At 31.6% G+C, this 18715-nt stretch overlaps 1 protein-coding gene and 1 non-coding gene across 2 annotated transcripts in view; both read right to left on the bottom strand.

The window, feature by feature from the left end:
* Positions 1–5450: 5450 nt before the first annotated feature.
* On the bottom strand, positions 5451–5524 carry TRNAI-AAU. The gene has a single exon. It is a non-coding gene; the product is annotated as a tRNA-Ile (tRNA).
* Positions 5525–9211: 3687 nt separating this feature from the next.
* The window catches only part of LOC101218689 (nuclear pore complex protein GP210), a 29440-nt gene continuing 19936 nt past the window's right edge, over positions 9212–18715 (bottom strand). The window contains exons 30-41 of the mRNA XM_011653995.2: positions 18510–18651; positions 17913–17984; positions 17604–17820; positions 17173–17239; positions 16239–16330; positions 15954–16014; positions 15455–15815; positions 11781–11821; positions 11516–11679; positions 11333–11432; positions 11083–11252; positions 9212–10078 (exon numbers count right to left, since the gene is read on the bottom strand). Of these exons, the coding sequence (XP_011652297.1) occupies positions 9539–10078; positions 11083–11252; positions 11333–11432; positions 11516–11679; positions 11781–11821; positions 15455–15815; positions 15954–16014; positions 16239–16330; positions 17173–17239; positions 17604–17820; positions 17913–17984; positions 18510–18651 (2027 nt within the window). The 3' untranslated portion in view covers positions 9212–9538. The remainder of the gene's footprint in view (positions 10079–11082; positions 11253–11332; positions 11433–11515; positions 11680–11780; positions 11822–15454; positions 15816–15953; positions 16015–16238; positions 16331–17172; positions 17240–17603; positions 17821–17912; positions 17985–18509; positions 18652–18715) is intronic.

Genomic DNA, 18715 nt, shown 5'->3' with positions numbered 1-18715 from the left:
TCTATTTTAACCTAAATATACTTTCTAAATTACTATATTATTATAGTTGACATTTAAACTTTAATTTTCACTACATTTTTTTTTATTAGAATCGAAAATAATAATAATAATAATAATGGATGTGAATCTTGCAAGTTGGACTTATATTATACTTTTGATCTTCTTTTTACTTTTCAATTTTATCATATTATTATATTAGATACCAAATTTATACAAGTTGCTGTGGATAGATTTTATAGTGATGGATCGATAAATAGGGATCGTTTGGATAGAGAAAATTGAAATGAAAATAACATTGATGTTTAGAAATAATAATTCTAAAAATAAAATTGTTGAGAATTAAAGATGTTTAAGGTTTTTGGTCGTACATGAAAATGGAATGGTATTAAGAATGTGTGAAAATATTTTTTTTTATTTCATTTGTAAAATTAATTGTGAAAACTCTATAAAATTTTACTAAATTAATGGTCAAACAGTCAAGCTAATTCAAGATTTTGAGAAAAATGAATTAAATAATAATTGAATAATAATATTAATTAAATTATTGAGAAATTTGATTGGATAAATTTGATGAATTTATAATTATTGTAGAATTATTAAGAAATAAATTTATATTAATTTTAATAATCTATAGTATATATAAAAACTTTGGAGGATGAGAAAATTTGTATGACATTTTTGTCCTTCTATTGTATTATTTTCTATTATTGTATTGGTAACAATTTTGTCTTTTTACTTTCCTATTTTAATAGTAATTGAATAATAAATGACATGATTTTATAAATACCTTATGAATGTATTAACTATGAGCGCTTGTGAACCGCTCGTAGCTCAAGAAATTTAAAAGTTCATCAAACTTTCAAAATAAAAATAATCAATAATTCATTTGGTTCTTTTATCTTGTTCTGTTTTAAATTATACTAATTGAAAAAAAATTAGATGATTTATGAATACCTTATTAGATAATTATGCTAATTGTAAATTTGTAACTCAACCAAGTTTATCCAACTTTTAAATGGAAAGAACTAATAACTAAGTCAATTAACTAATATATAATTAACAAACTTTTAGAAAAATCTTAAATAGCATTAATTAGTTAAGTTTTGAATTGCTATAAAAACTCATTTCTCTACATCACAAGTTTGCAAACAAATGGGATAGTATTCAACAAAGAAAATATGTTTGTTTGATTGCATGTTTCTAATTTGTAGTTTCAGTGTAAGTATTTTATTTACTTTCTCTACTTTTAATTTTTATTTATTTATTTTAGTTGTTGTAAGCTTATGTATTTGTTTTAAAATTATATATTTCGAAAATCTTTTACATTTCATTAATGTTTCAGGTTGATATATAAAAATTACACTTTAGAATATCTTCATTAACGATTGAGTATCTATTTGATCTATCCACCAATGGCTAGACGGATCAAATTAAGAGGTTTATAGATTTGGTCTAATATGTAAATTCATAGGTATCAGTAAAAGTGAAAGCATATTCGAAGGTCCATACAAACAACAATAGAAGAACAAGACCCACTAATAGAAAAATACATTCTTAAACGATAGCTATTTGCTAGTTAGTGATTTATGAAATAATTGTTTAAAAGATCTCATTAATTGTCATGTGTTTAAGAATATCTATATGTACTTGTATAAGAGAAAAACTTTGTGTTTCCCACTTCTCTTGATTTGTATTTTTATTCCATTGTCAACTCTATTTTCTAAAAGTTTATAAAATTTAGTCTAGAAAACTAATATAATATAATTAATTCATTTTTTTTAACGGTGGCAAAGTAGAATTCATTTTTAAAAACTATTTATTGATTTAATTTTAAACAACGGTTGAAAGAAAAATTAATCCAAATAAAACATTGTTATCGTAAAAAAATAATCTAGCCAATGAAATGAAAACAAAAAAAAAATGTATTAAAAGAGAAAAAGTGGAGAAGAAAGAAACTCATCATTTTGAATGGGTATAGTTAATGGATATAAATGATGAATGTGAACAACTTATTCACATGCCTAAACTACAAAACTTTGTCCTAAACAATGGTCCCTTAGGGTATGAGAGACATATAAAAGGTTGAAGGGCATAGATAAATTAAAGGTTTGAAATGGGCTAACTAAGGTCGGTGGGACTAACATCCAACAAATAGTCAAATATGGTATTAGCAAACGAGCATGAGTAGATTGGTTGGACCCATGACGGGGCCTTGATGTAGCTTATAGATCTTATAAAGAAACAAAAGGTAGCTTAGGTGACATACAAGAGAGCTTAGAGGTAGCTAACAAGACTCATGATAGGAGCTTAGAGGTAGCTCATTGGTACTAGAGAGGTCGTACAGGTACCATAGAAAGATCCAAGGTAGTACGTACAAATGACCATGAGCAGGATTCTATCCTTCGATCCTCATCCTCATCCCGTGAAATTCTATTCAAGGATTGGATTCTACACGTAATTTTTTTTTTCTCATTTATGTATTTTTCAAATTATGTCTTCTAAACAAAATTGAATGACTTTTGAAAACATATATTTGGTTAAATTTAGTACAAATTAAGCAGCATCTTAAGCTGATTTAAAGTTGAACGAAATCAAAATTTGATAGTGAATAAGGATAGAGAACATTAGTCCAACTAACAAAATACCATTTAAAAAAACAAACTTAATATTTATTTATTTGTTCCCATTAACATGTAATTTCTCCTTTTATTTTTTTTTGTAAAAAAATAAATATAAAAAAAGCACAAATTAATGTTAATCACATGGGGATGGAAGAAAGGGAAAGTAATTAAAATTGATAATAATCATTAACTCCTTGGCGGGAATTCACATGCACGCACGTGAACTTAGCCCCCAAGCACGTGGACGGCTGTAATCTCATACGGCGCATTTCACCCCCCCACTAATAAATATAAAAATTATTATCATTGTTATTTACTTCTTCACCCCTAATAAATATTTCCCCCTCTCTCTCTTTTCTCGTCTTATTATTTGTTTCACGGGGCCCATCTCCCAAGGGTAGGCTCGTCTTTTCATACCATTTTTATACCATGGAGACTTTACACCATCATATTTATTATTTACTAGGGCTACGAACTATTTTTATAATAAGACTTTTTTTTTTTTTTTTTTTTTTTTTTTTTTACTTACAAGTAAATAGTAAAAATGAATTTCATACTAAAAATTGAAAAGTACAGAAATATGTAAAACACTAATTAACACTTTAATTTATTGGATAATTATGAATCATAATTTTGGCATTTAATTATCTTCTCTCTCTCTTTTTTTTTTTTTGTTGTTGTTGTTGGAGGGAAAATGGTTCGATGACTAAGAACAAAATGCCAAAATCACCTTTTGTATTTTGCCTTTAAATATATATTTTAATTTTATAGGTTGATCTAAGAAATTTGTAATTTAATGTTTAATAAGTGTATGATTCATAAATCACAGTACATATAATTTATAGATTTTAATATGAAACTCCAACCACCTACCTAGCTAACTCAACATATAATTAAATCTTCTAAATCTATTCCATATATACTATCCTACTATACCATAACTCAATTGTCTACTATATATTAGAACATGATAATTTCGTTCATCTTCGTTTAGCATATGGGATGGCTTGTTGTTTGGTTCGTGATAGTGGTGGTTTATATGACTTTTTTTTTTGTCACACACTCTTCTTCTAGATATATAGATGTTGTTTGATTCCTTTGTGATATTTCATATTCATTCTCTTAAGTTGTTACTGAGGAGGCGTGTAGTTGTGGTTAGTTTATCGAATTGACTATAGTGCAAAACACAACGTCAAAGTATTATTTATGATGTTTTTTCTCTCTAAAATTCAAATTCACTCACATTTAGTAACAGATGAATGACGTATTAGTTTTTTTTTTTAAAAAAAATTGTTTCTTATTTAATAACTTACTTTAAAATGATATTTTTTAATTTAAATTATAAAATTTGACATCCATATTTTAAACTTTATATTAAAAATAAAAAGTGATAATGAGAGTAAAATGAAGAGATTATATTTGTAAGAGTATGTAATGTTTTTGGATTTAGAATATGATAATAATATGGGACCCACTTGGAAAGGAAAGGAAAGGAAGGAGGGGGTGGGGGGGGCATAGTCGTCTTTTTGAAAAAAGAGAGGGGGTTGCTCTCTTTAGCAATAATTATTGTCTTTTTGATAAAGGCGCCCCCCAGGTTGCCACGCTGGAGGGTCCCTCGAAGTGGCAGTGAAATATATATATATATATATATATATATAAAAGAGAAAAAGGCATGAAGGGTCATAGGGTAGTTGGGGAGTCCTTATGATGGAGGATTTTCTTTTCTTTTCTTTTTTCTATTTAATATTCTCGTTTTAAATTAATTACATTCTTCAATTTTACTATTTAATCTCTTCCTTTCGATTGGTTTCTTTTAAGTTTTCCAATTATAATTACTTAAATTTTAGAAAAGTTAGTCAAAAGTATACATTTTGATCAAATATTTAATGTTAGAGAAAATTAAAGTGTAATACTAAACTTTGTGTTTTAGTGGTTTTTTAGAGGGTAAATTTTGAATTTAAATGATTTAAATCAAATTTTAAATTAAATTTGGAATGTTAGTTCATATTACTTTAACTTAGTTAACAAATATTTACGTCAATGTTTGAAAACGAGTATTTAATAAAAATTTAAGTTTAAAAATATAAAATCTCGAAATATATACACTAAATTGAAACAAAATTTAAATATTAGACATAAAATTATAGTATTTTAATAATTTGATAGTAATTTGAAACCAAAATTAAAATTTAAAAGAACTAAATAGAAGTTACTTAACTATCAAAATAAACATTAAGTAAACTTACATAGAAGAAAAATACTGAATTTCTAAAAATCATAAAACTACTCATACATAAAATCTACTACTTTGATTTTTATATAATATATATATATATATATATATATTTATTTATTTATTTGGTCAAATATTATATTTTTTACTATTTTCTTAAAAAATTAAAAGTATATTGATGAGATATGAAATGGAAAATATAAAATTACAATTACAATGATTTTGATTGATATGACATTAAGACGTATTGATTTTGAGAGCTCCTTCTTGTGTCTACGTGGACAAATAATGATATATGTATGGAACTTTAGAAACTATTTAATTATAGATATTTCATTTAAACTTTTTTTTTTAGAAAAAAACTATATATATGTATTGTTTTTAATAATTAAGCATGCGTCTCCTCTGTTTTCCACAAAAATTTGCACTTTTGTTAAATGCATTAGTTAAATTTTTAACCAAATAAAAAGAAAATATTTGAAGCATTGGTAAAATATATATAATAATGTAAAGAAAAATTTAGTGATAAAATTGTTGTTTGTAAACTTAATTTATAGGTTATTATTAAGAAAAAAACTAAAAAACTAATATATTGGTGGCCCATGCAGGTCTCGAACCTGCGACCTTCGCGTTATTAGCACGACGCTCTAACCAACTGAGCTAATAGGCCAATTTGTAAAAGTAAAAGTGTTAAACAATAAAAACATATAGTAATTGAAAAAAAGGCTAAAATAATGATCTAGAAGCAGTGACAGATCCAAGATTTTATCTAAGCGGAAGTTCATGTAAACATAAGACCTAACTTTTCTTAAAGAAATAATATGACTACTCACTATTCAAAATTTAAGATTTAGTTAGAAAAAACAATATTAAAGATTTTTAGACACTAAATTACAAATATATATATCTATTAGACATTTAAAAAATAGCGAATTAAAATAAAATTTCAAAGTTTAAGTATTTATTAATTGAACTTTTAAGCAACAAAAATTGGTAAAAGAAAAAAAAATTGCCTCCAACAATTTCGAACTCCATTACGAACAAATGTTTTGAACTTGATTTGTTATAAAGAATAGAGGACGTATCACAACAAAGAATTCCAAATTTTACTATGCACGATCGAAATGATGGAAGGACGAGCCTTGGTTTTCATTAACAAAGTTGGTTTTTGTTCTTGTAAATTCTTAAACTGTACTTAAAAGAACAAATTTAAAACAGAAAAACCGAGAAGTCGAGAGGGGGCAAATGCGCTCGTTGGCTGGTACGTGGATCGAGGGGTGGTGGAGGTGGAAGGGAAAGGATGGGGATTGAATAGATGAAGAATGAGTGAAGTGATGATGATGGAGAGAAGAAAGGTTAGAAGATATTGAGAGAGTGGGACCAAACTTCCCCCCAATGATAGAAACATGTTCTAACAATCATTTTCAATGTACATTGTATGTTACTTCCCTTCTTCATATTCTCTAAAGTTCAACAACACATTAAGAGAGAATTTTTTTAAAAAATAAAAGCATCTCACCAAATCTGAGTAAAACCAATATCAATCTACATTGTTTTTATTTTGTCCTTTATTTTTGTATCAAACTTTTAATATATAGATTTGAAATCACATATTTTGTAGCCTTTAAATCAACTTCAATCAAAGGAGTGATGGGATCTTAAACTATTCATTTTATCATCTTGATTTTTTCATAATAATTTTTTAGAAACATTCGTAGAACGAATCTCCTACCTCTTAAGAAAAAGTGTTATTTTAAAATGGCTACAGTAAAGCAAACACCACTTTTTTCCCATTAAAAAGAGGTTGAAAAAGTCGAGTAGAGTTGGGAAAATTACTTTCCATTCTATGAGATTATGAAAAAGAAAATAATAATTACAAAAGCATTTGACAAGAGACTCACTCCAACATCAAACTTGTATCTCTCAAAGTGTTGTGTGCAACCCCTAATACAACATTTAGGATTTTCTAAACCTCAGAATGTTTGACCATATCTTTCTTTCATCAAGACAGAATCTAGAACAAAATAATTGCCTACAGCCTGTATACATACAATAATGTTTGTATGCTATACGTATAAATCTTCTAATGATCTTTAGACATTTGATAAACCTATTTTTAATGTCCAATGATTAAAAGAATTTCAGGATGTCTAAAACCTGTTTTCTACTTTTATTTGACCTATTCTATATATAAAATAAAAACCCATGGCTTCATTCTGAAAAAAATGGTTAACTAAAAAGGCATTTTTACTATTAAAAAAAAGAAAGAGTGGAGGTTTAGAATGGATAGTTCCAGAACTGACCTCTTTCTGATGTGTGGTTATTTACAGGTGGATTCTGCACAAACAACAACAAAGAAACACAAACAAAAATTGAGAAATCATAAACAGGGAAAAGAATCAAGAAGAACCAACACAACAAAATTACATTATTACATGCCAAGAAGATAATGTTTGGCTGAAATTTCACATAGCCTGGAACAAGCCCTACCATACATACTCCACAGTGATAGTAAAAGAAACAAAAATATGGCAAAAAATATGATAGAATAAGCCTGTTCAAATGGAATGGTCTTGGTTCAAGGAATTTGAGGAGGGGGTATTACCACAAGAACTCTACTTCCGAACATGTCAGGATCATGTGTACTATACCTGAAACTGACTTCTCATATCAACAGACATTTGAAAAAGTTCAATGATTGAAATCTAATTCCAGGTAGAGATCATCAACCTAGCTTTTCTTTTGCCTATTCATTACTTTTAAGAATTGAAAATGCAATGTCCAAACTCCATGTTCATAATCTCAAAGTGGATAAGACAGCTCAAACAATTACACGGCCTAAAATTTCCACATCCTTCAACATTACTTTGTTATCATTGAAAAAGTCGAACCACCAACCGAGAAATTATTGGAGGTTGTCACGTTATGGTTTGATCTTCATTCTCCCAAGATCATTATGATGCATAGTCTTAAAAAGCATCACTCCTTTAATACTTGGCTATATATATATATTATATAAATTAATTTTAAAAAAATTAAAAAAAGCGACAAATGTCACTAAAAACTGGGTGGGCAGCCACTGTGGTTAAAATAACAACTCAATGAGAAAAGTTATACACAATAGCCATGCTGATTGAAGCATTAGCGGTGTCACCATATCTGAAGTTAGGTAACTTTTCGTTGGATACCTTCTAACTAGAATTAAGATTTGAAATATATAAAAGACGAAGATCTACAAGATAACACAAGTATAAAGGCTTTTGGAACATACCCTCTTAGTATTCTTACCCACTAGATCACTCAACAATTGCATACCTTCCCTTAATCCTCTTCTCTCTATTTACAACCTAATACAATAATCAACTTCCTAACCCGTATTCCCCTTACTAATACCATAATAATATCCCTAACTATGGCCCTTACAATTGCATGAGGAAGATGTCAAAGTTCGTACCTAATGATTTATGACCATTATATATTATATGTTTTAAGTTTCTACATGCAAATACCTGGGTGTAGTACTCTAAAAATTTTTCATAATCCAAACTAAACTCATATTACCATTAGCAAAGAATATCCAGTCACGTTTTGGGGTGATGCTTGAAGCATGGGTTAATAAGGTGAGCTTGACTTTCCAAGCCCAAATCACATTCTGAGGTGAAGGTTTACCCTCTCCTGCATCATTCCGCTTCTCAAACCCATTACTTGAAGAAGCTAAGCTATCAATATTTCTAAGCTTCCTGAACCCCCCATCAAGCTCAGGTTTACAATGGTGAACCCTCGGCTCACTGGGTTCTTCCTAATTTGCATGAAGAAAAAGAATTCAGATCCTACATTGGGTTCCCTTTCAAAAAGACTTTTTCCACATGAAAGTCCTCCCCAAGGCCCAAATTCAGAAAACATCACATAAAACAAAATTACTAAAACTCGGAATTCAATCAAGAGATAGCATTTCAGTTATGCTCCTCGAGTTGAGCCAATTTACAGCAATTACATCAAACAAAAAGCAATCAATTATTCAGAGCTTTGCTTTCTTGTAATCACTCTTGGAAGTGTAAAAATGAGTTGCGATGAACGAGTAAAGAATTCAGTTGCCAAGAGAGACTTACAGGAAAAAGCATTTGGAGTTTTTGGATAGCAGAATGACTGGCAATGGCTTTAGAGAAGGATTGCATCTACCATGCCATCTTTCTACTAGGAGTTGCATGTGCAAACATTATACAGTTGGCAACTGTTGAGTTCCGTAGCCTCCTAGTGCTCTCTGTCAAAACCTTTATCTTTATTTCATAACATCACGATTTTCCCTTTGCTTATGCCATTGGTGGGGACAAAAAGATTTTTCAGAATAAACATGCAATAGAAGGAAACTGAAAATTTGCAATTCATTAAACATTCTTCAAAATAACCATGTCACTAAAACAACTTAAAAGTTGGTAGCAAAATGGAGAAATTAATGGCATATATAGGTGATACATAATCTTAGCATAATCTTGAGCAAGTTAGTCACAATCAATTGTACAGTCAAATTCTAAATCTCTGAAAATTGCGATCCTGATGAACATGGCAGGAATCTTGTGACGGTAAGAGGCACACATATTTATCATTATTTTGAGGACCAGGGACTTCTCAGCATTGCCGTCCTTGTAGCACATCAATTAACAAAAGCTCCCCCCACCGCTAATTACTACCGTCCATAAGGATGATATCGACCACTTGGAGCACTCCCTGCACCATCGTATCCTCCTCCTCCTCCTCCTCCTCCTCTACTTCCATAGAAGGAGCCTCTACCACCAGCAGCATATCCAGTGCCCATGCCCATATCATAGCTACCTGCATACCCACCAGTACTAGGAGCACCACCGCTGTTATACGCACCATAACTCTCGTCAGGTCCACCATAACCACCTCTAAAATCATAACCTCTACTGAAGCTTGCTCCATAACGAGCAGAGTAACCCATGGAGGGGTCTTCCCGGTAAGCTCCCATGCCACCAGTACCATACATTCCATAACCACTAAAATCATTTCCACCATATCCACCATATCCACCACCTCTGGCACCATATGGACCACCTGCCCTGAAACTGCCACCATACCCACCACCTCCGAACTCCCCATATGCATCCCCATAGGCACCACTGTAACTTGGCCTAGAATCGTGGAATCTCTTTGAAGGGGCTGGAGGTGGATTTGCCTTTTTTGGCTCCGCCTTCTTAATCTCCACCTTTAGAACAAAGAAACACAGACCTTAAATTGTAAAATAACTTCAACATAAAAGATATGTTCAGTAAATAACGTTTATTCTGATGTTCTACTTGGACAAATGACCACTACAATAAAAACAAACCGGAGTAGAACCTAAAAAAACATTTATTGTGATTAACTTCAAAAAAATTCTTTTCAACGTGTATTTGAATTTGAATAAGCTTGCAGTAAAAGATGGCCTTTTGTAAGAGAGAAGAATTGTTAAGAAACGGTTTGATTTGAAAATGATTTTTTATTCAGTTAGTTTAGAATGTTCTAATATTTGACTCCATAATGAGGGGGGAAAAATCAAACAATATCAACTATCAAAGCACTAATTCCAACAAACCAAGTCTCTTTTCCATTTTCTACTAGTTTACTTCTCTCAATAAAGTTCTCCAAATATATTTTGTAAAAATAGATTTCAAGATTTAGAACTTTTTCAAACTTCACTGGATCCAGATCATCCCTGAGCTAATCTCACAAGAAATGCATCCAAGAGCGCATAAAGTTCAAAAGAGAAGCTACAGACCATAATTAAAATAGTTCCCTAATGCTCACTATATACTTCTCAATTGAACATGGCTGTGCCTAGATAAGTAGAAAAATAATTCAGAACATAGCGGCAATGTAGATTTTGGAAAGGCATAATGTAGTTTTAATTTTGTAAAATGTATTCATGCAAGCATAAGCTACTATTTAAGAATTATAACTTCAGTAGAGGACGGTTTGAAGTGGCAACTATAAGACATACTAGCTACACAGGTTGCAGACTGTCAATGCAAGTTTCGAACTTTTACAATCAAACCATTTTTTAGCACCATGTTCATGTTGCTGTCGAAGGTTCTTACCCCAAATTCAATAAATTGAAGCAAAAGATAAATAATAAATTTGTCTAATATTCAAAGATAGTTGAAACAATGAGACCTAGGAACTGGTGAGAAGACACAAGAATAATAGCAGCCAGGATAGAACACTGCTGACCTGACTGCCTGCCATCTCAAGCCTGTTCCCATTTGCCAAGAGATCATCAACTGCTTGCTCTGTCTCAAATGTAATAAAACCAAATCCACGAGACCGACTGGTGGAGTGGTCGCGCATAATCTGGTGTTCCTTAACCACGCCATATTGCATAAAGAAATCTCTGAACTCGTCTGCTTGACACTTAAAAAAGTTAGTACACTAAACCTCAAAGTGCCATCTAAACAAACATTGGTTGTAGTCAATAAGTTACCTTCATCTACAGATGTAGGAATACCACCAACAAAAATCTTCTTAGTCTTGAAATCTCGAGAACTGGAGGATCCTTTGGGTATTGTTCGCTTGATTTCCACCTAAAATTAACTCAAAGTTTTAAGCACGAAATCATTGAACCCCCTAATGTCTAACTCAAATTCAACACTAAACATAGGCCTACTTGTTTGCCATTAATAATATGTGTGTCCTCAATGACTTTATCTACCACAGAGGGATCAGCATAAGTCACAAACCCGAATCCGCGGGGATGTCCAGTCTTCCGGTCCTTCATTATAACAGAGTCCGTAATTTCCCCATAGTCACCAAAATGTTTGACAAATTGCGCTGCATATAATCAATTAAAATAAAAAACAACAACACAACAATTGCATACCAAAAACCTTGACACCAACACAACAAAGAAGTACGAAAAAAAAAAAACTAACCAGAAGTCGTTTCCCGCGGTAAACCACCAACAAAGATTTTCCTACAAACACCAGCCATAAAACAAAAAGGAAAAACGGATCAGAAACATAAAAACTAAAGAAACTCTACCCACAACACCACAACACCACAACCCCACTTCCTGGATTATTCCATCACAAACCCACAAAACAAAACCGACCCAGCAACCAAATATTCGTTTGGAGCAAAAAAAAAAAAAAAAAAAACCTACCCAGCACTGGCCCCGTCGCCATGAGATGGAGGGTCATGTCTACTCCCATCATCTTTATGATTCAAGGGCTTGGCGTCTTCATGTTCACCATTAGTGGCAACGTCATTTGGCTTGGAATCCATGGAGTTTTCCGACATTAAGGGAGAAAGAAGAAGAAGAAGAAGAAGAAGAATAAGAGAGAGAGAGGGTAAAGACAAAGGAACGAGGGAGATGGCTAAGCCGTAGAGGACATGTGTGAGCTGCTGTTGGTTCGCACCGGCGAGTACGGAAAAAATGGCGCCCCCCCTCTTAAACCCTAGAAATCGCAATTTCGCAATTCGCCACAACCTCCAGACCTGACCTCTCTTATTTCATTTAATCGGAACAATACAATACAATACAGTACAATACAATACAATACAATAAATAAATATCTTCGTTCTCGATCTGCTGTGCCTCCTCCTATTTTCCCTTCTCTGCAACCGCATTTTCTCTCGCCCTTCTCATCATCCCATCATCACTATTTCAATTAAATACATTCCTATCCATTCATTTATATAAATCTAATATAACCAAAATAAAATATTTACCATCGTCTAACAAAAATAAATAAACTATAAGTTATCGTATTTCTTCCAAAATTCTAGATTTTTTTTATTTTTTTCATTTAATCTGTATACAAAATTATTTTAACACTCGATTATCTACTACTAAATTAGAACAAATTTAATGAAGAAATTTGAACTACAAATTTTGTAATCTTACTATCTAAAACAAACGTTGTAAATCTAGAAAAATACACTAATAGAATATGAAATTTTATTTTGTAAATAATTTTAATAATTTTGCGATTTAGAATAATTTTTGTTATTTTTTTATTATTAAAAATACTTAGTGAAACCTTACAAGTTTAAGAAGCTTTTTTTAGAATAATGAAAAAGAATAAATTTGATTTTAAAAATAAATCATTTGAGAAATTAGTGAATCCTTAGATAGATTTTGAGATACTTTTAAAATGTATTTTTCAATATTTTTTTATCAAAAGAGTTTGAATAAAAATGATTTTTTTAAAAACGTTTTTTCCTTAGATAGATTTTGAGATACTTTTAAAATGTATTTTTCAATATTTTTTTATCAAAAGAGTTTGAATAAAAATGATTTTTTTAAAAACGTTTTTTCCTCTAGTCAATCCAAACAATTCAATATGACGTTTTTTCTCTCTAATCAATTCAAACAACTCAATATATTATAAAATAAAATTTAAATTACTTGTTTAGAAAAAAAATTATTTGCAGCATCTCCAAAGTTAAAGATAAATTTTGAAATAACGTTAGAGTCAGATCAAAGCAATTGTTTTAAAATTTCAATTATTTTTAGTATCATCTAAAGTTGTTTATTTACTTCACAAAGTTGGATGTAATTGAATCGTCAAATAAAATAGAGCAATGAGTAGGTGTAACTCCATACTTCCAATTTTTAACACCATAAGAAGTAATTTAAAAAATCATTTTAGTGAAAGAAATAAAAAATTGCAAAATGACGTTTTTCTATTGGGGTTGTATAGATATAAATGTTGCACAAAAGCACCAAAGTCTTTTTAATAACAAAATAAGGATATAACACCAAAGAACAAAATAAAAAATTCACATTTATTTTGAGAAAAATCTATTCCTAAAATTAACATAGCAATTTTCATTGTGCAACTAATTTAATTCTAATTGCTAGTGAGATTAAATACATGGTTTGAACCCTAATTTGAAAACTATATTGTGATAAACATACATGACTTCATGGTTAGTGAGTGATTTAAATTAGAGAGACGGAAGTATATTTATTTTTTCACTTTTTTCTTTGTGAAATTTCTACCTACTCAATTGGTATCATGTTCTGTACTTCTATCTAGGCTCATTTCTGTTCATAGTATTAGGGGCAAAACCATTAAGCTTTTGAAGATTGGTAAGAAGATGGTGGCTTTGTGATATGATACTATTATTTATTATTATTATTTTTGGTAAAGATGACTCGCTTTTCAACGTTGAATCATATTTTTGCCATTTTTTTGAGGATATGTTGGGCTTGAGATTAATAGGTATGAATGCCAAATTAGAGGATTAATTGTGAGGGAGATGAGATTAGGACATGGCCCTTTAGTCTGTCTTATGTTGGTCTTCCTCTTGGTGGTATAGGTTCTTGCTACCAAGTTTCATCCTTGTTCTTGCAAGGAATTATTGGGGAATTTATCAAGAATCTTTGGAATGGAATTTCTATGAACATCCCTTCTTTTTCTCCTATTGCTCACTCTTTGGTAGGGAAGGTGAAGGATACTTATTTTCAGGAAGTTTAGAGTGTGGGGGATAGATCCCTCTGCTCCATATTTTCATGATGTGTTTGAACTTGAACTATTTGCTTTTGTCGGGAAGTTCCTTCTCCTTTTCGTTTAGGGTTTTGTCGCTCTTTATTTGATAGGGAAGCGATAGATATGGCCTCGATATTTTCCATGCTTGAGGAATTGTTTTTAGAAAAGGGATGGAGGGATTTAAGGGTGTGGAGTCCCAATCCTGGGAGGGATTTTTGTGTAACTCTTTATTTTGTAGGTTTATTGATTAGAATCACCAACAGGTGAATCAATCTTCTCTACGTTTTAGAGGACTAAGATTTCTAAGAAAGTCAAGTTCATTTCTTGGCAGGAATACAATTAAAGAGTTCATCCTTTGTCCACTTTTTTCATATAAAAAAAGTCTTTTTTTTATGGTTCACCAACCTGTATGCTATTTCGTGTGATCTTTAAGAGAGGAATCATACATTTAAAAGGTTGAAAATGGATCTAATAGAATATTTAGATTTTTATGTTTTTCATTGGGTTTTGATTTTGAAGATCTTTTGTAACTATCCTATTGATTCTATTTCGTATACCTAAAGTCTATTAAATGAAAACTGTTTATATTAAAAAAAAAAACTGTTTATATTAAGAAAAAAACGATAAGATTGAAAGTTAGGATACAAATGTAAGCATAAACAAATCAACTCTTCCCTCACATTTTGACTTATTTCCCACGTAACATTAAAATGGGCACAAAATACAAAAATCTAAGAGTCTCTATCAAGAGCCACACTACCTTTACAGGTCTAATATCACTTATGAAAGCATGACTCTAAGTACAATACAATCATCCTCTACCATGATTCTAATTTCTAACCTATTACTACTTTTGAAAATGATTAGGGTTGTAACACATTTCAAATCCCATAATTTTAATCATACATTAGGCCAATTCCAAAATTTGGGAACTTCCATGTTCAAACTAGAACCTCTCCAAAGAAAAGTGTGGAAATGGAGCCCAATAAAAAGGGGGATCCAAACTCTTAGGAGGGTTCAAGTTTTTCTTCACGTCATAACATTGAGGATCTCTGTTCACTCGGAAGGAACAAGTTTGGCAACAGACGCGAAGCTAGAAGGTATTTTGCACGTTGAATCTCCGTCTTCCCTCTCGTTTGTAATATGGAGTCTCATCAATTGTTTGCCTCACATAGTCTACAAACGGTTGTGGTGTTCGAGGAGACTGTTCGTTTGAGATAACAGGGCTGCTGCGATCAGGAGTGCGGGGTGCTGCAACGGTTGGAGTATGAGTAGTGGCAAGCGGCCAAGAGGGCTGAGAAGGCTGAGCTCTATTAGGCTTGTCCAGGTAACAAATGAACAAAGTAATAGTCAATATGAGCAAAGATAGAGAGCCGAGTACTGTAGCCCAAATGGTTGTAGTATCGAAGACGGTTTCCGATGCTTCTTTTTCTCCAGGGTCATACACGACATCAATTTCTGTTCTCTGACCTGTACCACAAATACCACAGCCCATATCATGCATCTCCAGTGATGTTAATGATCCCCACCCTTTCCCCACCCAAAAAAATAGAAAAAGGGAAAAAATGATGAATGGATAGTCTTAGAAATAGCATAAGGTCAGGTTACCGTTAGCGGCTAATGTTATAAGAATTTTATCTCTGAATCTCTTCGTTCCCATTGCTTTCACCTGAGTATATATGATGCGATTAGCGAATATGAAATAAGATCTAGCATTGGGGAAGGGAATATAGGAAGAGGTTCTTAATAATCTACCACTAGATTTCTAAAAAAGTACAGGCAGAACTTAATTTATCTGTATCCAATGTATACTTTTTTTAGTAAACACTTGACTAATTGTCAAATTGATTGCACTATGATTTATTAGTAAATACTAAAGAGAGAAAAACTTACTTCATACTCTGCACGACCACCAACTCGAGATTCTTCTTTAGAAATAGGACCAACGATGACCAAATCCCGTTCATGCCAATGAAGTTCAACGTCTATGATAGTGTAAAAGGAAATATCATCAGCTCCATTCACTTTAAGATACACACATCTTCAAAAAGTAATAGTTTAATACTACTGGCCGAGGAATGTACTGAAAGTTGTTTGCTATAGAATTAAAGTACGGCAGGCACCAAGTCAACAGACATCCTAAATGGGAGGCGGGAAAATGTTTCACCAATAACGACACTATATTCTTATAATAGTCAATGAGAAAGTTTTACTAATTATGATGCCGTATACTATACATGAATGATGCGACCAAAGGCTGCCGTAATCCACGTAAATCCCAGAAACATTTCTAACTTCTCATTTCACTAACGTATGCAGAAAAATATATCTGTACAGTCTTAAGCAACCACAAAATGGGATGCGCTCAAAAAGAAAAATTACAGGAAGAAAGAAACCTTTAAACAATTTTACCGAACCATATGAGACATCATTTTATCTTTTTGGATGGTAACTAATACCGACTAGCAGGCTCAAACATTCAGACCCCATGACGATAAGCATGAGCTAAAGAGCCAAGAGTTCAATTTTTGACAAATAATAATGGTTTTTTTTAAAGAAAACAGAATCCTCCAAAACTTTAATTGAAACATGTGAGACCAGAGAAACTGTCTCGAGTTTATATAGAGTTGTACATAGAATTTGGCAGATATACAAATATATTTCATTTCAAAACTTATCAGTCGAATGGGCAGCCGTAGCCGCAGAGTTGGAGTCTTCAGTAAGGAAACAGAATCCTCCTTAACATTATTAAGCATACAAGAGGTTCCGTCAAATTTATAAATCATAGTGTGTTGTACAATACAATAACATAAAGTTGTTAGCTTACCTGTATTCCCCAAGATAGTTATAGCAGTCTTGTTCGAGTCTGGAGTCAGAATCAATTGTGTTGCACTCTGAAATTTGGAAATAATCAAAATTCGATCATACAGCAAAATTTCTTGAAAAACAAAGCAATCAAGCTAAAAAGGAAAATATGTAAAGAGTTGGATCCAGCTTTGGCGAGCTATTCAAAATTATTGTTATTAATTAGTTTTTCAAAAAAAGTCTTAAAAATCCCTACATGGAATAACAAATGGTATCAACACGCTACACTAAAATCTTTGTCACATTATCCAAAATCAGTTCTTGGACAAAAAGAAAAGAACTTAACTATAAGAATATCATCCAATTTGTGGTTGGAAGAAACGTCTGGTTAAATTATTCCAAATTCAGTATTCTGATAAATAAAATGCAGGTGTTTATTAATGATTGAACTACCTTGTCCATCTCCATCACAGAAAAGCCTCCAACGAAGAGTGCAGAAGCAGATCCAAAAATTTGACTGGATTCTCGAGATGAAGCATAGATAGTTACAGATATATCTGGTCTCATGGCCTTCGACTTGGTTGCCGAGCGTGCTAAGTGCTCCGGTGAGTAAGGAAAAAAGAGGCAGTATGAATTGTCATAGTCAAGATCCAACCACGGCTTTGCATAACTTTAGTCCACAATGCACAAAAAAGAAAATGTATGAATAGTCAATTACTTGATTCAAGAATATGGGGAAGAAAGGAATAATGTTGCAAGTACCCAACAAAGGGAGGGTCGACTCTACAGTCGTGCAGGACTCTCTTATCATTTGGAAGAGCTCCAGATTGGCCACTGTAATTAAAAGAATAATAATAAATCAAAAGAAAAATTAACACGTTAACAATCTCTACGATAATTTTTCACTGAAAAGAACTAGAAAAAGTATTATTAACTAATTATAACCCGAGCAGAGAAATTATAAAATTGCCAAATTTAAAAATAAAATAAAATAAACCAACAACTTCCATTTACAATTACTAGTGGAAAAACTAATTTTCTGAACGGTGTTTAAATTCGGGGTTACTAATGGAAAAACTTTAGAAGAAGGGAAGGCACTACATAGAACGTTTCTTGGAAACCTCATATAACTAAAAAGGTAAATTCGCCCAAAAAAATACTATTGTCCAATTAACTGGTCAGGGAGATTAAAAATTGAAATTACGGCCTCAAAAAGCTTCAACATAAAAGAGTCATTACCTACTACTGTCTATTTTTTAACACTACTGACCATGACCAAAGATATTTATTTCCAAAATTCATATTGACAGATTGAAATCTAATACCCTATATTCGCATGGTGCAAACTAATCTACAAACCTGAAATTCACAGAGAAGTTATATCCTTTTGCTGGGAAAGGAACATTTGTCAGAAATTCAACTGGAGCAACCACGGACAAAGTGTGCCCAGTCTGCACTATCACTGTTGTCCGTAAGTTCAAATTTGAACCTTCAAATAGTACTGTCAGCATGGAACAGGATGTGGATTACTTAACAATGGGTAAAGTAAAATGTGATAAAAATAC

The sequence above is a fragment of the Cucumis sativus genome, chromosome 3, assembly GCF_000004075.3.
Source record: "Cucumis sativus cultivar 9930 chromosome 3, Cucumber_9930_V3, whole genome shotgun sequence".
NCBI classification, from domain to species: Eukaryota; Viridiplantae; Streptophyta; class Magnoliopsida; order Cucurbitales; family Cucurbitaceae; genus Cucumis; species Cucumis sativus.
This window is presented reverse-complemented; position numbering and strand designations above follow the sequence as displayed.